The sequence below is a fragment of the Pelophylax lessonae genome (genome assembly GCF_965119305.1).
Source record: "Pelophylax lessonae genome assembly, chromosome: 8".
Taxonomy (NCBI): domain Eukaryota; kingdom Metazoa; phylum Chordata; class Amphibia; order Anura; family Ranidae; genus Pelophylax; species Pelophylax lessonae.
The window spans coordinates 191,655,497-191,674,393 of NC_138775.1; the positions used below are offsets into that span (position 1 = coordinate 191,655,497).

At 42.5% G+C, this 18,897-nt stretch overlaps 1 protein-coding gene across 1 annotated transcript in view; it reads left to right on the top strand.

The window, feature by feature from the left end:
• ABCA4 (ATP binding cassette subfamily A member 4) overlaps window positions 1–18,897 on the top strand; it is a 335,662-nt gene that overhangs the window by 229,543 nt on the left and 87,222 nt on the right. Inside the window, exons 29-32 of the mRNA XM_082265714.1 lie at window positions 9,312–9,529; window positions 11,799–11,923; window positions 12,782–12,880; window positions 15,232–15,424. Coding sequence (XP_082121840.1) covers window positions 9,312–9,529; window positions 11,799–11,923; window positions 12,782–12,880; window positions 15,232–15,424 — 635 coding nt within the window. The remainder of the gene's footprint in view (window positions 1–9,311; window positions 9,530–11,798; window positions 11,924–12,781; window positions 12,881–15,231; window positions 15,425–18,897) is intronic.

Below are 18,897 nucleotides of genomic sequence, written 5' to 3' on the forward strand. Positions count from 1 at the left end.
CTGTCGGTTCGGTATGGTGAGTAAACGTTCCCTTTTTTCCTCATTATGAGGCAGTATATATTATGGGCCCCTCCATATATGGTCAGTATATATCTGATACTTACAAGTCCCCCTTGTAATACAGCATGTGTTTGTGGGAAGTGGACTTGGTTCAAGAGCTAACACTCTACCCAGCAGACTGTAACATTACAGCAGACATAGGAGGTATAATCCTACCTTATGTGCAGTGTATCTCTGTAGATCCATATGTCACCTCTTAGCAGAGTGCAGGTGGATGTGCTGGGAAGACGATATCGGCGGTCCGCCGCCATTTTGCCGTAGACCGAATGCATGTATGTCCTCAGGTCACGCCGGCCGTCATGTTTTTGGAGTCTTATGTCTCTTCTATGGGAGCGGCCATGTTTTGTGAGCCCAGCTACCTCGTGGAGGGCTGGGAACGCCGGAAGGCGTACACAGGGGGCGGAGCCACGCCTTCTGCCCGGGAAAAAGCAAACAGCTCCTTCCAGTTTGTGTAAGACAGACGCTGACTGCAGTTTGTTGGAAACTGCACTGCATTGGTTGGTGAGCCTTGGGGGTCCCTCTCTCTCTCTCTGGGATCGAGAAGCAGGTACTCTGAGGGGCGCTATTGCACTAGGGGGAGACACACAAAAAAAAAAAAAAAAAAAAAAAGAAAAAGTTTTTTTGTTTTGCTGGCAAAGGTGTCCTGTATTAACATGGACCCTGCCACTCATGTATCTCCTCCGGATCCCCTCGAGGGGTCTGCGGGATCCTCCAGCACCCCATTGACAATTGAATCTTTGTCAGCTATTATGGAAACTTTTGTGTCCCGGGTGGAAGTGGCTTGTCAGGGACAGGGCGCAAGAAAGCGACCCCCGCCTAACCCCTTATTATCTGAAACCTCGGATTCAGACTCTGAGCCTATTTCTGCAGTTGCAGGTACTTCATCTGGTATTGGTGTCTCGGGTCCTGTCTCTTCAGACAGTGAGGAGGATGTTTCGGCATCCGCCATAGCCCGAGAGGAAGCGTTGGTAAACGCACTCATTGTATCTGTTCAAGAGACTTTAAGGTTACAGGGTATTCCATCAGAAATAGCTGAAACTGAGATCCCTTTTGGGACTAAAAAGCGCATCAAAGTGGCGAAGGTTTTTCCATTGCCCAAATGTTTTGGCAATCCAATCGAAGAAGAATGGCGTCTGCCAAAACACACTTTTAATATTTCTAAACGCATTGACAGGCGTTATCCGTTTGAGGAAACCCTTATTAAGAAATGGACAGAACCACCTGTGGTGGATTCACCTATTGCTAGATTGAATAAAGCCACGGTTATTCCTTTAGAAGACGCTCCGTCTTTTAAAGATCCAGTGGATCGCAAGATAGAAGCTATGTCTCGCACCATGTTTTCCTTGATTGGATCAGCTTTCAGACCAATAATTGCTATTGGTCTGGTTTCGCAGGCTGTAACTGAATGGACCAAGTGGTTACGCCGGGACTTAGAAGAAGTCCCTCAGGCGGTATCAGATTTGTTGGAACAAATGATACAGGGGTTACAGTTTGTATGTGATGCGGCGTTAGACGCCACTCCATTAATGGCGCGAGCATCAGTCTCAGCAGTGGTTCTCAGGCGTACACTGTGGCTAAAAGGTTGGTTAGCCGACCAAGGTTCCAAAAAAGCATTGGCTAATATCCCCTTTTCAGGAGAGCGTCTATTTGGAGCCAACTTAGATGAGATCATTAAGGATCTCACCGGTGGAAAAAGCACCTTTTTACCGCAAAATTTTAAAGGTAGAGGAACTCGTCAAAGACGAGGGCCTTCTTTTTCTGCTCACAAGAGGTTTTTTCGTCCAGCGGGTGAAAAAACTAAGTCCTCCAAAGCTCCTGCAGGAGGCGTCAGGGGTCGTTGGTCGGGCAAGCAAAAGCCCGCCCCCTCCAGACCTGAAGATAAACCATCCAAAGCCTGAAGGTGCGCCCCCACCCATAACTGGGGTGGGGGGACGTCTTCGCCGGTTCCCGGATCCATGGCTTTCCAGAATCCCGGACAAATGGGTTTGCGAAGTCATAAGGTCAGGGTACAAGATCGAGTTTCGATCTCTCCCACCGGCGCGATTCTTCCCTTCCAATATCCGACTATCCGCAGATCGTTTAGAAGATCTGCGGAGAGCAGTCACAGACTTACTACAACAAGGAGTGGTAGTCCACGTTCCTTGGACAGAACGGTTTCAAGGGTTTTATTCAAACCTGTTTACAATACCCAGGAAAGAGGGCAAAGTGCGTCCAATTCTGGACTTAAGAGCACTCAATTCTTTCGTCAACATAAGAAGATTCAGAATGGAGTCCATTCGCACGGTAGCAGCCTTCTTGCATCCAGGGGATGTCCTAGCGTCCATAGACATCAAGGACGCCTATCTTCACATTCCCATTTTCGCAGGACATCAGCGTTTTCTACGCTTTTCCGTAGAGGAGAACCACTATCAGTTTGTGGCGTTGCCTTTCGGTCTCGCCACGGCTCCGCGGGTCTTCACAAAGGTGTGGGCCCCAATGTTGGCACTTCCCCGCCAAAGAGGTATATCGATTCTAGGTTACCTAGACGATCTTCTGCTTCATGCAGAGTCTCCTCAGACCTTGCTACAAAACATAGAAATTACTATGATTTCTTTACAGGAATTCGGGTGGCTGGTGAACCAGCAAAAGTCATTTCTGGTTCCCACCCAGAGGCTCGAAATATCTGGGTCTAATTCTAGACACAGTCAGGACAAGAGTTTTTCTTCCGGTAGGGAAACTCCGAAAGATTCAATCTGCAGTCCAGTTGTTACTGTCCAACAGCTGATCTTCCCTTCGGACTTGCATGAGGGTTCTGGGGTTGATGGTGGCTTCGTTCGAAGCAGTCCCATTTGCCCAGTCCCATACCCGAATTCTTCAGCAAGAGATTCTTCTCAGATGGAATCGGAATCCGGAATCCCTGGACAATCAGATCCGATTGAGCAAACAGACCAGAGAGTCTCTGGTATGGTGGCTTCGGTCTCCGATGCTCAGCCAGGGAAAGTCATTTCTGCCAATATATTGGACGACAGTGACCACGGATGCCAGTCTATCCGGATGGGGAGGAATTCTCGGTCAGTTATCTGTCCAGGGACTTTGGTCCCCGGAAGAATCCAGGTTACCGATAAATGTATTGGAACTGAGAGCGATCAGACTTTGTCTGATTCACTGGACCGAGCAGCTCCAGGGCAGCTCGGTTCGGATCCAGTCGGACAATGCCACGGCCGTGGCTTATGTCAATCACCAGGGGGGCACCAAGAGTGTCCGAGCGGCCAAAGAAGTGGCTTGCATTCTTCACTGGGCGGAACGATTTGTTCCAGCAATCTCTGCGGTGTTCATTCCGGGGGTGGAGAATTGGCAGGCAGATTATCTCAGCCGTCAGACCCTGGATCAGGGGGAATGGTCCCTCCATCCAGACGTTTTCCACCAGTTGTGCCTACGGTGGGGCACCCCGGATGTGGATCTGTTGGCATCACGATTCAACAGGAAAGTTCAGAGATTCGTGGCTCGCTCCCGCGATCCTCTAGCAGAGACCGCAGACGCACTGATCGCCCCGTGGGGGCAATACCAGCTAATATATGCCTTCCCTCCTCTCGCGTTACTGCCAAGACTTCTTCGCAGAATAGAGGAGGAAGGAATCCCAGTAATCCTGGTAGCTCCGGACTGGCCTCGTCGAGCTTGGTACGCCGACATGGTCAGACTGGTGGCGGACGTTCCGTGGAGACTTCCTCTCAGGGAGGATCTACTGTCTCAGGGACCGATCTTCCATCCTGCTTTACGATCGCTGGCTTTAACGGCCTGGCTATTGAGACCCAGGTGCTGAAGGACAAAGGTTTGTCAGCTTCAGTTATTCCTACTCTAGTTGAAGCAAGGAAAGCGACTTCCAGAAAGATTTATCATCGCACATGGAAGTCCTACATTGCATGGTGTGAACCTTTGGGGTTCCGTCCTCGGTCTTATTCGATTAGTCGAATATTGGCTTTTCTGCAACAAGGGGTTGAGCAGAAACTGGCCTTGAGTACTATCAAGGGTCAGGTCTCAGCATTAGCCATCTTCTTTCAGAAGCCTTTGGCTACTCATTCCTTGGTGCGGAATTTCATCCAGGGGGTGCGACATCTGGCTCCGCCAGTGCACGCGCCGTTACCCCCCTGGGATCTTAATTTAGTGTTGTCGGTTCTTCAGAAACCTCCCTTTGAAGATATTAGGGAGATTCCTCTACCCACGTTGTCCCAGAAGGTGGCCTTCTTGGTGGCTATTACTTCTGCACGCAGGGTGTCAGAACTGGCCGCATTATCTTGTCGTTCACCATATCTGGTGGTTCATAGAGATAAGGTGGTTCTTCGTCCGAATCCATCCTTCCTACCAAAAGTGGTTTCAGAATTTCATCTGAATGAAGAAATTGTATTACCTTCCCTGTGTCCTAAGCCCAGTCATCCTCGGGAGTTTGCGTTACACTCCTTGGATGTGGTCCGATCAGGGTATACTTGAAAACGACAGACTCGTTTCGCAAGACGGATTCACTTTTCGTGATCCCAGATGGACCCAAAAAGGGGTTGCCTGCATCTGCCGCGACCATTTCCAGATGGATCAGACAGACGGTAGTACAGGCTTATTCTATTAAGGGTCGGGAGCCCCCGTTCCCTGTTAAGGCGCACTCCACTCGGGCACTTAGTGCGTCATGGGCCTTTCGCCATCAGGCGTCAGTGGTCCAGGTGTGCAAGGCGGCTACCTGGTCGTCGGTGCATACCTTTACTAAACATTATAAAGTTGATGTAATGGCATCGTCTGATGCCTCGTTTGGCCGCAAGGTTTTGCAGGCCGCAATTTGAGGAGACCAGTGGTCTACCTCGAGGGTTTTTTCCGTTGAAAAATTTTTCTTTAGTCTCATTCTTTGTTTATAATGAGCCTTTAAAACTTCTAGTTTGGCACCGGTTGGGCCTTCTAGATTGGATTTGATTTTGTCAATCCCACCCCTCATTTGTGGCACTGCTTCTGGATGTCCCAGCTCTTGAGAATCAAGAAGACTACGTCTGTCAATGAGCGATAGAGAAAAATGGATTTTTGTAAGAACTTACCGTAAAATCCTTTTCTCTTAAGCTCATTGACAGACGTAGTACCCGCCCCTCTATCATTGAGTTGGGTTGGGTTAAATTCTCTGTACTGCTTTAAACAGAACTGATTCCCTGTAGCAGAGAGAGGGAGGATATACCCTCAGGGACTGCCCCTAAGGTGGAGCCAGAACGTTTTGTCATTCTGCCTAGTCCTACTCCTGCGGAGACAACATAACCCAGCTCTTGAGAATCAAGAAGACTACGTCTGTCAATGAGCTTAAGAGAAAAGGATTTTACGGTAAGTTCTTACAAAAATCCATTTATATATATATATACACACACAGATATATATATATATATATATATATATATATATATATATATATATATATATATATAATATATAACGCATGAATTATAATCTAATCAATAATATAATTGTATTATATAATATATATATTAAATTATATAATAAAATTATATTATTGATTAGATTATAATTCATGTGTTTGTGTTTCAAATTTATCACATCTGGGATGTCTACTAGAGTCTTGTTTTGGTCAGGTTTAAGTCAGTAATTACTAAGAATTGTAGGCCTATAATACATAACGCCAAATTTCCATGCAAAAAATTGTACCGCTTTTGGTACAGAATTCCTGACATAATCATACCGCCGGGAGGTTAATTAGGTTTTAGCAATAAAACCTGGAAGCTGATTGGTTTCTCTACAGAAATGCGACAAATCTTTCTCTCTCTAGCTTTAATAAATAAACCCCTATGAGACTACAAACTGAAACCTCAGCTAACTCTCAACCTCAATAATATTTCCGTAGGCCATCTTGATAAATGGGCCAATAAAAAGGTTTTTAACCACTTGGTTCTAATCTTAGAAGTCAACACCGCAGACTTTTACAACACTCATTTTCTGTAAAATTGAACATGATTCATATAGAAGACTTAAAACATGCAGTAAAAATACAGCCAAACAAATTAAAGCAGATGTTTTTGAATGCAGAACTTTTGCACAGCATAGTTCAAAAACTAAATGGTTTATAAAATGCCAGACATTCCCTAGGTTACCCATCCTTATCTGGTACCTGAAACAAAATCCTTTGCTTACTAAGTATACTAGTGCCATTTCCTGCTTTTGCTTCTCTTCCATGGTGGTTGGAGCATTCATCTATATGTTGGAAACAGACTTTTCTCTGGGGTTAATTATTGCCATAATGGATGTAATTAGATGCATTAGCTTGCTTGCTGTCTAAATATGCTGTATATCAAATGACGCCAAGGTTAGATTGTTAGACTTTCGGTGAATGACTGCAACCAAAATAGCCCCTAAATTTTCTGCCATCCCTAGGTGTCGATCTATATTTACTCTTATGTAGAATTTTATCTGAGAAATCAACCTAGTCTCTGGGCAGGCAAATTTGTGTAATTATAATTGAAAATTGTTATCAAATACTTACCATAATTTTCCTTACCTGATTAACTCCATGGCAGCATATAAATAGGTAGACTCTACCTATTTGTATGCTGCCATTAAGTTATTAAGGGAATTATTTTAAAGGTGACAAAAAAGTGAATACATTAAATTATTTTTTCACTGGTAGATAATTATCAAGAGTCGGTCGGCTGCTGATTTTCCAGCATACACGTTCGACAAAAGCCGCCCAACTCGCCAGCTTCTGTTGGACAGACCGACATACACATGGGCCGAATGTCGGACATTTTTTTTTTAACCAGAAAATGTCTCCCGACATTTGGCCTGTGTGTACCCGACTTAACTGTAACATGCAGTTTACTAAAGAGATGCAAAGTTAGAAGCATTAATGCAAAACAAGTTCAGGGTGAAAAAAAAACATACACGCACTGCAGAATAATGAACGGTGCACAAACATGGACTATTCACAGCTATGTCTCTGTGGCTCAGTCAGGCTAACATGCACATAGTATAGTCCATATAAAATTGTTTAACAACAGAGATTCTAGCTTGAGAATCACTACTTCAGCAAAATAGTACAGAACCCGAACCGCTACCTGTGATTATCCTCATAAACAGCGTCTTTTACAGTATGGTCCAGGGTAGCTCTGGTAACACAGTTGAACAGCTGGAGGGATCCAAAGACATAGGGCCACCCCACTGAAACTGTATTACTGTGGAAGGGGGTCCCCACAGGGGTTAGGTCATTTGGTGAAGCTGGTTGCTATAATGCTTCTGGCCAGCTGCCTGCATGCTGATTCTGACAGTGGAAGGGGGGAAAGCAGAAAAACATATCTTAAAGGGGCATGCACCTGCATCTGAGAGTGGTGAGTAAATGGGCAATCCGCTACACAGCCATTATGTAAAGCTGTACTAAACAGCATGATGCTCATTATGTTTTGTTCACTATATTGTATTCCATACCCATATACCACAGCCAGAGCCATATTTCCAGCACTGGAGCCTGTAGGCACACATTACTGATGCACAAAGCAACACATCTCTGCCAGGATCACCTTTCCATCTGCCGCACATAAGCACCAGCCTACTGTGTCTTATGGTTATTCTAGCCATGAAAAAAGCTTAAGTGAAACATTACTTAAGTTTTTCTTTTTAATATAAAGCAAATAGTAGATTGGTCTTAGCTTGAATTGCTTGGGTTGCTAATTATTTGTAGTTTAGAGCTTCAGAATGCCTAAAATCCTTGCAAAAAATTTTAATGTCAAGAGCCTAGCACTGTTTGCTCTCAGTGTGGATCTTTTAGCACCACTAAAGGCATGTGAAAATTATTCAAAATATTTCCCTACATGTGACTAACTCCTGGCCCTAACCTTAACATTGATACTTAATCTAACCCTTAATGGAGCCCTTAACTTTGGGCTTGTGTCAATGACAGCAATTTAAAATCAGCTTGAAATAGGTTTGAAATAATTCAGATTTTACTGACCGGTGCAATGGACCTGCAGTTGACCTCTTTCTAACCTGCATTGCCATAGATTTTTATGGGAATTCCAAAACCTGCTTAAATTGAAAGAAAGCCTGTAAACTCAGGCTCTATACCTAACTGTAATAAATATCTTGGATTATAGCCTATGTAAAGCCAAAACTATTTTAGTTTTGTTCTTTAGTTCTTGTTAGGGTAGTCCCACGATATTTTCTTAATCTCCTGTTTCTGTGGCACCTCAAAAATGTTGGATTCCCTATCACTTTCTATACTGGAAGCAATAATCACTAGGGCAAAAAGTGAGTGAGTCTCCTAAGGGGACTTACAGACAGTAATAACAACCTGATAGAAGTTCTAACCCTCACCTACTCTATCCAAAATTTATTTTACTGCAGGTAAGTGGCTCATACAGGCACAATCACGTACCTGTACGTCGGCACTGTCTTCCAGGCTCTGGGCGTGCTTTCCAACCCCCGCCCCCCTCCGGCCAGCTCCCGCTGTTATTGGACACAGCAGGATTTTGTCAAAAGGTTTCAGCCAATGATCATGATGTAGCAGAATACATTTTGGCCTAAATGGCTGAAGACATTTTATTTTTTTATTGGATGTTTTAAGGCAGAAAGTAAAAAGGTATTGTTTTGTTTTAAACTTTTTGGACTTTTTTTGTTCATATAGTAAAAAAAACCCAGTGGTGATTAAATTCCACCAAAAAAAAGCTCTATTTGTGTGAAAAAAATGATATTAATTTCATTCGGGTTCAGCATTGCATGACCGTGTATTTACCAGTTAAAATAGCGCAGTGCAATAGCAAAAAATGGCCTGGTCATGAATGGGGTAAAACCTTCCAGTGATCAAGTGGTTAAAAAATTTTGCTTTGGTATACACTAAGCCCAAAAGAGTCAATCGACGACGTAGCAGCTTTGGGCTATCCCTCCACTGAGTTGAAATTGATGAGAACTGCACAGGGAAGCACTCCATGTACATTCTCTGCACTGGCAAAGAGAATTACATCAGCCACCAACTGTCTACAAATGCATCCTGCCTTGTGAAGCAACAGGAAGATGACCAATTATGCTATTCCCCATGTTTAATGCTGGAACATGAAGATTGCAGCTGGGCCCCTTGTATATCCATTGGGCTCCTGCCTAGGTTGGCTTGCATACACTGAGACTCCACAATGCCAATGCTAAAAACAAATGATCCATGCTATTACTTTTTGCCTTAAAAGATTGATGTTATATATTATTAGGATTACTTTGTTGCATAAAATACATTTTAATACTGTTGCTAATCTCAGGCCAACCATCAGATATCAGAAGAGAGTCTCAGAGAGTTGGTGCAGGAAATGTCCCATCGGCCCCTGACGGCTGCAATGAACAACCTGCTCCTACTGAAACACATGGCAAAGGATCTCGTCAGATCAAAGGCTCAGATCTTATGTACCAGCAGTTTAAAGCACTTATAATTAAGCGATTCCAGCATGCTACACGCAGTCACAAAGATTTCCTTGCCCAGGTAATGTAAACAACATTAAATAATGAAACGTAGTTCCCAAAAGATTTTCTCTCTGTATTATGCACAAAAATGGTAACTGCCAACTGACTTTGTGTAAGCAAGTAAAATAATTTGGTTGCTTACACAGGAAGTCTATTATTATATTTATGCTCATTATTGTCAAAAATCATGTATAATAAAACTGACCAATAGTTTGCTTTAGTAACGCCAGCCATACATTGCCTAATTGTCTTAGCCAGACAGTAAACAATGAAAAATAATCATTAGAAATCCTGGAACTGGTTGAATGCATCTTACAGCATGCGAGACATTGTTATGATTTTTAAATTAAAATGGCTTAAAGCAGGCATGTCCAACCTGCGGCCCGACGGCCGCATGCGGCCCGGAACCTCAGGCAATGCGGCCCACTGCCCCCTGACAATTTTTTTTTGCTGGAGAGGAAGGAAATCAGGTCGGGGGCACGGCCACAGCAGCTTCCAACTAACGGTAGGCAGAGGCTGCCTCAGAGGGGAGGGGGGGGGGGAGCATGTGCAGTGTTTCTGACTCCTACCACCATGACCACTTCAGATCATTGAAGTGGTCATGGTGGTTAGAGTGTTCCTTTATTATCGCTCAGAAGAAGTAAACCTCTGTATACTGAATCAATTTCATTTGATCATCCTCTAGTTGTGTTAAAATAGTGCAGGGGGGGGGGCGCGGTGGCGCGGGAAGGGCGCGGCGGCATTTTATTACTTATATACCTTAACTATAGTATATATTTTATATGCGGCCCGAGAAAAGTACTCTACACTCAATGTGGCCCAGAGAAGCCAAAAGGTTGGACACCCATGGCTTAAAGGGTAAGTGTTCCTTTAGAAAAAAAAACCTCCAACCTTCTCATTAGATTCTACATCAGACGTACAGGCCTCAGATGTAGGCAAATTCAAAATCCCACTGCCTTGTTTACCCAGGACCAGCTCAGTGTTACATCTTCTGGTGCTTGGCATCTTCGGAAATCATTACACATGCTATAGGCCTATTTATCCATACTTTGGCTTTACAGCTTTGAGAGAGCCTTAGCCTCCTTCAAGAGTTTCTGGCATCATTTGGTTGCAATTGAATGCTTTCCAATTTCCACATCCTATCCTTGCTGTGTTTTTGGATTATCCTTTCCAAAAATAGTAAATCAGGGTTGTTTTTATCTATCAGATGACCTGACCTGTCATCGCCTAAGCCTTAATTAATTAATTTAACTTCTTGAATTTTTACAACAAAGTCAACACACCCCTGATACATTTCATAGTTGATTTTTCAGTGCCACCTTTCTCTTGCATGTAAGTGACTATGTGCCAGACGTGTTTGGAGGACTTTCCACTCATAGGCCCCCAAACCGTGTGTTATCTTGTTTTCTGAGTGCCCAGGTTTTAGCTATATTTGTAGAGTTACCAGCCAAATGTATTAGAAAAATGAGCATTGGAAATTCTAGACAAAATGATGTATTTCATAAGATTCAGAAGACCATGATATCTACTGGCTAAGGTTACAGAAGCATTTAATTCTATGGTAGTTTTTTTCTTTTGACGGAATCCAAACACTTGAAACTAATAATGCCTTGAAAGTTGTATTTGTCCCACTACAATGGTAATCTTCATACCTTTATATACTCCCCTGTACTTTAAAAACCTGATAAAACATTTTTTTGTGAAAAGGAAAGTTATATTTGCCAAAGTTAGGTATATCTAGCAAATTCAGATCCATTCCACTGTTCTCATTGACAGCCATCTGCTGATTTATCAACATTTTCCATTAGGCATCTTTCAAGCCAGGCATAGTCATGCAATTTTATAATATGTATTTTTTGGTTTGGATACCTAAAGTTTGTACAGCCCTCTCAGGTGCAACTTAGAAGAGGAGTTAGAGGAGTTACCACCCTGTCTTGGACCCAGTGGTGTACCCAACCTATCTCATGCCTTTTTTTGTTTGTGAGAAAGATCTGTCCTGGAAATCCCTGTGACAAAATTATTTGAAAGAGAAATAATAGATTACTATCACATAGTGTTTATTGACTTTGTGAAAAACATTCAAGACTTCGATTTTGTGTGTTATCAAATGAAAGAGCAATTCATGTATGACCAACATAACTTCCAGGTTAGAAACAAAGGATAGTACATTTTATTATGTTAAAAGCTCGTTATAATTACCCTTTTATACCTCTTTCCCAACTTGCCAAATAATAGCCTTTTTTATGATTGGAGCCGAACATACATGCAAATGCCTTTACTTCCTGCAGATTGTGCTTCCTGCCAGCTTTGTGTTGCTGGCTCTAGTGTTTACTCTGATTGTACCTTCCTTTGGAGAATACCCCAGCTTAACCCTACACCCATGGATCTACGGACAACAGTTTGTTTTCTTCAGGTCAGAATGCAGTAGAATAGTCAATAGATTCTTCCCATAGTATGTTCTAGTTTGCACCATAGAAAACTATTGTAATATCTTGAGTTAGCTGTGGTTGTATAATTTACAATATGACAGTTGGCTTTTGTACCAAAAGCATGGTAACTCTTCAAAGGGTTAGTCCACCCAAAGTGTCTACTGTATTTTGGTAGACGATCATAGAGTAGCAAACCACAACTTTCTGATTGTCTCTGGGACTCCACTGGAGAAATCTCTGATCTTTTTTTTATCTTACAGACGATGGACAAGGGGTGTGGGAGCACATTAAATCAGGGTTGCCCAGATGTATAAGAAGCAACTTTCTGACCCTGGCCATCAGATAACACTATTGAGAAATATCATTATTAAGTGGACTGACCTTTTGAGTAATTGTGGAATATAGTAGTTTACAACTGACATCAGTTTAGCAGTGTGAAGTGTTCCCTCTAGTAGAAATGAATATATAAGTAACTAAGTCTATGAAAAAATGACAAATGTCATTCTCTAGGACCTGCTTCTACTACTTATACAGCAGTAAAACTGTTAGGGCATATAAGTGCAGTGCATAGACATACATGCCCCCAACAGAACACTGTACCAAAAAACACGTAAATTATTTAAAACAGATTGCAACTTCCTAAGACCCCCCAGTATAAAAAATGTCTTGTACCCTACTTATAGATGAGCCAAATCAGCATTTTCATAGTGCCTTGCACTAAGCACACTTGCATAAGTCACCTCCTGCCCTTTCTGCTGGTATTTATCGTGTGCCTTTAGATGTCCTGGATACTGTCTGTTGAAAAACACATTTCATATTTTCTTCCATCTAATATGTTACAGCAACGAGCACCCTGGCAGTGAGCAAGTAGTACCGATTACAGATGCCTTCCTGAACAGTCCTGGCTTTGGAACTCGCTGCATGAAAGACCAGCCACTGACGTAAGGGGTGTTCACTTATCTTTATAAGTACACAAACAGGACAGAAATGGACAAATGGACAAAATTTAGGATTTTATAGCATACATGGACTGCATATTGGCAGAATATGAAGGAAAAGGTGGGACTTACCAGCCCAGATGAGTTGCCATTTGAGGAGTAATTCCTGTGATTGCAACTTGCTATTATTTTATTTAAAAAACTGCATGCAAAATGCATTTTCCTTTTTAAATAAAAAAGTTGAAGGAAGCCAATTAAAGTATGGAAGCTACCCTCGACAAATGCCAGAGTTTCCATATTGCCCTTAAATGCCTGCACTTGGTGCGATTAAAGCAATTTAGTTTTTCTGTAAACTGTGATGATTTAACACAGTGTTTCTTAATTTGTTTATCCTTATCCCTTTGGGGTTATGGGAACCAAATGATGTAGATATGGCACTGAATCTTTAAAACTTTAAAATAAAATTGATTATTGAGCCTAAAATTAAATGATAGAAATTGGCTTGATGTGTCAGATGACATGTCAGTTACTTACCTTGATTTCCTGTTTTAACTGCACAAAAACAAAAGCCAAAATTTAAATTGTGTGTATGTGATTTGCTGATCTTAGCTATCCATATATAAAGTAAGACCAAGCCCTTGACATTTTTTGATGTCGTGCTGGTACCTATTAGGGCTGGTGATGATGATATGGAGAGTCTGGTGAAGGGGATAGGAGAACATATTGTGCATTGGACGTCTGTAATAAAAAAAAAAAAAAAGGTTAAAGTGGATTTAAACCCTCACATATACCCAGTAAAGTGAACAGTCTCAGATGACACACAGAGATGAAACAAATCCTCCTACATAAGTTTTATTTGTATATCTGCAGTCTTCAGCTTTCTACACTATTTAGAGAGTGAAGTGTTGGATTTTTTTCTTCTTGTTCCAGCTCTGGGTGTGGAATTTTGGCATACACTGTGTGACAGCTGATTGGAGGAAAGGCACCTCCCCCCCTTCACATAGGCAGAGGAAGGTAGAAACATGCAGAGTTGTGCTGTGAATAGACAAGCTCTCTGCTAATCTTTCTCTATGCACCCACCCCGACACAAATTTCCAGGTGCTTTTATCTCCTATGTTGGAGAACTTGTCAGAAGTTATCATGCTGATAACAGAGGAATGGAGCAGCAGAAAGACAAGCAACTTAGGAGAGAGATAAGTAAACACTACAGATATATGTGCCCAGGTCAAATTTCATGAATGGGGTTTACATCTTCTTTAAGAACCCTTGATGTGTGATAAACCAAATGGCATTTTTTTAACAGGTAACAAATGACAAGCTTAATTTGCATCACATTGCAGGGTTCAAGGCAGAAGTCCTGCCCCATACCTGTTTTTTTTATAACTTTAGGGACACAAGTAAGTCTCCAACAGAATCAGATATATAGCACAATCACAACTGCCTTGAAGTAGAACTAAAGGCAAAACTTATTTTTGGATAGAGTAAGGGAGGGTTATAACAACTGTCAGATTTTGTTATCTGTGTCCCATTGGGGAGATATACCTTCACTTCCTGTGCCATAGCCAAAACAGGAAGTGAGCACAAATCACTTATGGCCCCCCAGGTACCAGAATTAATGTATTCATTTTCTGGGGACAACCCAAAATGTGGGATTTTCTTCTATTTGCACTTTCTATGATAATGGTAAACAGGACAAATAGAGAGGGTGAATCTCCCTAACGAGGACACAGACAGCAATAAAAACAGGTGTTATAATCCAGTTTCACTCTGTCCAAAAAAAAAAACCTCTTTAGTTGTACTTTAAAGCTGACCATACCTGGTTCACATTCAAAGAGGTAGATGGGGGAATTCTCCAGACTTTGTGATTATGTTCTGACAGCTGAGAGACTCCCCCGTTGTCAGAATACACAGATTAGTGCTGAAACCTATTGCCTGGAGGGCCGATCGAGCAGCTTTTATCCAACACGGTGGCTAAACAGAAGCCAAACAGCTGTTCAATTGCAGTGGCCCCACATGATTCACAATTTGTCTGGTCCCTGCTGAACTGGCTGAATTTCAATTTAAGTATGGCGAGCTTTAGCAAAGCAGAGGTGATAGGTTTGGCCAAGCTTTAATCTTATAGTAAATCTGTCTCATAATGCCCTACTTTGGGGGCATGATGGTTTTCATAGAAATGTTTAAGGCTAAGAAGAGGAAAAAGTGTTCTAAGATTGTCTGATGAGTATTATTAGAAAAAACTTCTGATTTTCACTATTTTGACAGTGTGGTAGATAATTATCATCATTATTGTCTTTTTAATTACAGGTATCATCATCATAATGATCTACTGCTTTGTGTTTCTTTTTCTTCCCCAGTAAAAAGTTCCCTTGTAAAAACATCTCTAGTGAATGGATCATTCCTACTGTGTCACCAAGTGTAACCAACATTCTATTATCTCATGAATGGACTCCAAATAATCCATCCCCTTCCTGTACTTGTAGTACAAAGAATAAGCTCATAATGCTACCTGAATGTCCTGAGGGTGCAGGAGGGCGCCCTCCGCCACAGGTAAATATAGGACTATCCCAAGATGACACTGATCACACTGGTAACCATGATCCATATTATATTCTTCTACATTGCAGTCATGGCTTCACACAACTTTAATGCCCAATTGAACTTTCATCTTAAATCCATTAAACAGTATTAAAACCTACGGGGCTCTGGTGCAAGAAACCCTGAAGGGCCCCCCGGCCAGGGCCTTTCCCTCCGATCCCGGTGGCAGAACGCCAGGACCCGGTTGCAAGTGCAACGTTTGTGACCCTGGTAGTTCTGCCACTGGTGTCAGTAGTTTTTAATTGTTTATTTTTTTTTTAACAACATTTTTTTATTATTTTTACAATTTTTTTTAGAATCCCCATTGGGGAGCTTTGGTGAGATATCAGGGGTCTAACAGACCTCTGATGTTTCACCTTTGAGATAGAGGAAGGAGATTGAGGACACAGCCTTTATTCTCCATCTCTGCAGCCTCAGCTGCACAGAATGAATATACAGGAATAGCTCTGTACAAAGCTTCATGTTCATTCACAAACTGAAGCTCAGTAAACACAGTTTACTATGTTTCAGTTATGGATGGAAAGCATCAGTGATCAGTATGGATCACTGACTATCCATTCAGAAAAGGCTCCATCCGACAGGGGAGGGGGAAACCCTGCAGAGCTGCAGGGATGAGTGGGGGGCAAGGAGAGAGCATGGGGGGGGGGGGGGCTGGAGACCACGCGGGGACAGCAGAAAGAAGCTGCTTAGAAGGAGTGGTGGGGGTAGCTGCATATAAAGGAATCGATCTCTCCATTTTTCCCTGCTTGCCCTCCTTTCCCTCCTGCAGGCATTCAGCAGCTGCAGAAGGAAAATGGTGAGATTGGTTCCTCTATATCCGTGTTTCTCAGCCTTTTTCAAATCAGGGTGCCCTTGAAAAGTATTTCCAGTCTCAAGGCACCCCAGTCTAAAGCTTAGTTCACATAATTGCATGTTCCGGACTGTGCACAAGATTGTGCAAACACACTGCTCTTTAGCAGACACACAGGGGTGTCATTAATTCTTAATAGGACCCCCACACATTGGAAAACGTGGTGCATTTTTGGTGCAGCACAAGAAAAAAGAAAAGACAAGGGAATTTTTTCCCTGTGTGTCTGTAGGGCAGCCCACTGAAATTAATTTGCTGCCCTATACACAGCACACAACTGTACAGATGTGAACCAAGGGCTTGTTCACATGTGAGGCTAAGGGGCAGTAAAACCACGTGTTTTACCACCACTAACTGCTCCCTCTTTCGCTGCAAAGGAAGCAGCTGGGGTGTACACCTGCTGTGGCTGTGGCTGGAGGTATATCCCCAGGTAAACGGGCTTCATAACTGTGAGCATTGCACGCAGTTGCAGCACAGTGATGGTGCATTTAGGTAGTTAAAGCAGGAGGTGAGGAGGCAATATCACTGCCTGTCAAATGCCTCTGAAAAGTGATCTGAACATGGATCTGGCATTTTCTTGCTAAACATACCATAAAAAAAAAACAACAAAAAAACAGTTCTGATCGTACAGAAATAGGGGGTCAGGGAACTCTTACGTTGTCAACATACCAAGACATTTTGGATAATTTCATGTTCCCAACTGGAAACAGTTTGGGGATGGCCCCTTCCTGTTCCAGGCCTTCTCGTCCAACATCAGTTCCTGACCTCACAAATGATCTTCTGGAAGAATGGTCAAACATTCCCATAGACACACTCCTAAACCTTGTGGACAGCCTTCCCAGAAGAGTTGAAGCTGTTATAGCTGCAAAGGGTGGGCCAACTCAATATTGAACCCTACGGACTAAAACTGGGATGCCATTAAAGTTCATGTGTGTGTAAAGGCAGGCGTCCCAATACTTTTGGTAATATAGTGTATGTAAACACACACATACATGGACACACATATAAAAACACAAACGCACACACATACACTGCCTGGCCAAAAAAAATGTCGCCACCTGGAATTAACTAAGCACCTAACAAAACGAAGCGTGCAGTAACTATCTTATTGGCAGCATAATGTTCTCCACAGCTTTTCCAGACCCTTTCACATCTGTCACATGTGCTCAGGGTGAACCTGCTCTCATCTGTGAAAGCACAGGGCACCAGTGGCGAACCTGCCAATTCTGGTGTTCTTTGGCAAATGCCAATTGAGCTCCGCGTTGCCAGGCAGTGAGCACAGGGCCCACTAGAGGACATCGAGCTCTCGGGCCACTCTCATAAAGACTGTTCCTGATTGATTGTTCAGGGAAATTCACACCAGTAGCTTGCTGGAGGTCATTTTGTAGGGCTCTGGAACAACTCATCCTTGCACAAAGGAGCAGATACTGGTCCTGCTGATGGGTTAAGGCCCTGTCCAGCTCTCCTACAGTAACTGCCTGTCTCCTGGAATCTCCTCCATACTCTTGAGGCTGGAAGACACAGCAAACCTTCTGGCAATGGCACGTATTGATGTGCCATCCTGGAGGAGTTGGACTGCCTGTGAAACCTCTATAGGGTCCATGTATCACCTCATACTACCAGTAGTGACACTGAACCTAGTCAAATGCAAACTTAGTGAAAAACAGTCAGAAAAGATGAGTAGGGAAAAAAATGTCAGTGGCCTCCACCTGTAAAACCATTCTGTTTTGGAGGTCGTCTCATTGTTGCCCATCTAGTGCCTCTGTCTGTAATTTCATTAACACCAAAGCAGCTTAAACTGATTAACAATCCCCTCTGCTACTTGACTGACCAGGAGTCACCAGTCTCCTATTAAACCAGGAGTTTAATAGACTTGATGCTAAACTCTGATTAAAAAGTGTTCCTTTCATTTTTTTGGAGTAGTGTCTATAAACACATGCACACAAATATATAAACACACACATATATAAACATGCACACAAATATATAAACACACACATATATAAACATGCACACAAATATATAAAGACACACATATAAACATGCACACAAATATATAAACACACACATATATAAACATGCACACACACACATGCATGTATAAACAAACACACACAAGGCCATGCAAGTATACTCTTAAATAGTATGCACTGTACACTTAAATAGTATGTATAATCAATCTTTTTTTTTTCTTTTTAGTTTTGGATAAAGTAGAAAAATTTTAAACCCACCTTAGTTTTTTGCTATCTGTGTCCATTTGCAGAGACTTTCCTTCACTTCCTGTTCTAGAGATTCAAGAGGAAGTGAGAGGAAACCTTACAAAGCGAGAGGACATAACATTTCTCACCAGAACACGTGCCCTCATTGGAGGATTAACCCTCAATCCTATTTCTGGTGACAGCTGTAAATTATGTATTTTCCCCTCAATTTTTGTTTTGGTGGCAATGGTCAGCAGGAGAAATAGACAGGATACCTATAGCCATCAGGGACATAGACAGCAGTAAAAAACACGACAGGGGGCTTAACCTTTCCCTCTCTATCCAAAACTAAAAGAAACTCTTGTGTGTATATATATATA